The sequence below is a fragment of the Tupaia chinensis genome, unplaced genomic scaffold, assembly GCF_000334495.1.
Source record: "Tupaia chinensis unplaced genomic scaffold, TupChi_1.0 Scaffold000394_1, whole genome shotgun sequence".
NCBI lineage: Eukaryota > Metazoa > Chordata > Mammalia > Scandentia > Tupaiidae > Tupaia > Tupaia belangeri.
In genome coordinates, this window is record NW_006159896.1 from 1,931,010 (window position 1) to 1,932,258 (window position 1,249).

Here is a 1,249-nt window from a genome sequence, read left to right on the forward strand (position 1 = left end):
GCGAAAAACCCCCCCCCGGGGGGGGGGGATGGCCATGCCATAATCCCTTCTCCTCCATTCTCCCCTCGGGATCTTGGGCATGCACAGATGCACATACACACACCTGGCGTGAGTTTAAGCCACTGGGTCTGGGACTCGAACCACAGTCGACTACATGGGAGTTCAGCGATATAGCCACTACGCTAACTGCTAGTCCCGGGCCCTTTTTCAAAAACTGCCTGCATGCATTTTTCTTTTCTTTTACATCACATCAAGCTAATATAAATGTTAAGAAAAAAGTGTTGAAAAGCTTTCGGACTTTGAGAACCAAGGTACACTCAATGCAAAGATGAGCTCCCCCTCCTGGCCTTAGCCAATCATATTTACCCAAGAATGAAACATCAAATGCTTCAGATCATCTCAATGAAAAAGATACAGGTTGGAGGCCAATTTCCCTGCGATATGGAAATTTTCAAACTAATACATATAAATTAAATCTCAGTATGAAACTCCTAGAAAAAGTAAAGCAGGAACCTGGCTCTATACTCAGGACAGCTAGCAGGCTTGCCCACCCATACTGTACTCACCCCCTCCTTTTCGTTCTCCATCAGCACCTTCTTCAGAGCCACCTTCTTGCCAGTCTTGCGGTGCTTAGCTTTGAAAACCTCCCTGCAGGCCGAGAGGGATACCCAAGAGGACTCACCAGGCGGCTTCCGCAGGGCCCGCCCCTCCCCCACCCGAGGCGGCGAGGCAGCAGAAGACTCCCGGGCGGGGCCGGCCAGGCACCATGGGCACGCGGGTGCCCCCCACTCGGTAACTTCACACTCTCTCCGAGCTTCTGCCTCCTTTTCCCAGCCTCTTCTCCTCCCCCAGGAGCGTTTCGAAAGCTCCCGCTCCCCTCGCCGGTGCCTCTCTGCAACCCCTCCCCGTCCCCCACCACAGGCTCCTCCCCACCAGCCGGCTCCGTGAGGCCGCCCCCCCCCACGGCCCCCCCCCCCCCAGCCGGCTCCGTGAGGCCGGGGCTCGCTGCGGCGTGGGCCCAGCGATCTCAGCGGACAAGCCCAGAGATCGGCCACTTCGCGGCCACCCCGGGCCAGGCCCCGGGTATCCCGACATCGGCCCCCTCGGGGTGCAGGCCCAAGGCTCCCGACCGCGGCCACCCCGGGCCAGGCCCCGGGTATCCCGACATCGGCCCCCTCGGGGTGCAGGCCCAAGGCTCCCGACCCCTCCCGGCCCAGCCTTACCCGAAGGGGGCTTGGGCGGTCCTTGC

The 1,249-nt window shown here is 59.8% G+C and overlaps 1 protein-coding gene across 1 annotated transcript in view; it reads right to left on the bottom strand.

Moving 5' to 3' along the window:
• Window positions 1–1,249, bottom strand: part of CDK9 (cyclin dependent kinase 9) — an 8,778-nt gene that overhangs the window by 3,272 nt on the left and 4,257 nt on the right. Inside the window, exon 2 of the mRNA XM_027773994.1 lies at window positions 567–1,244. Coding sequence (XP_027629795.1) covers window positions 567–1,244 — 678 coding nt within the window. The remainder of the gene's footprint in view (window positions 1–566; window positions 1,245–1,249) is intronic.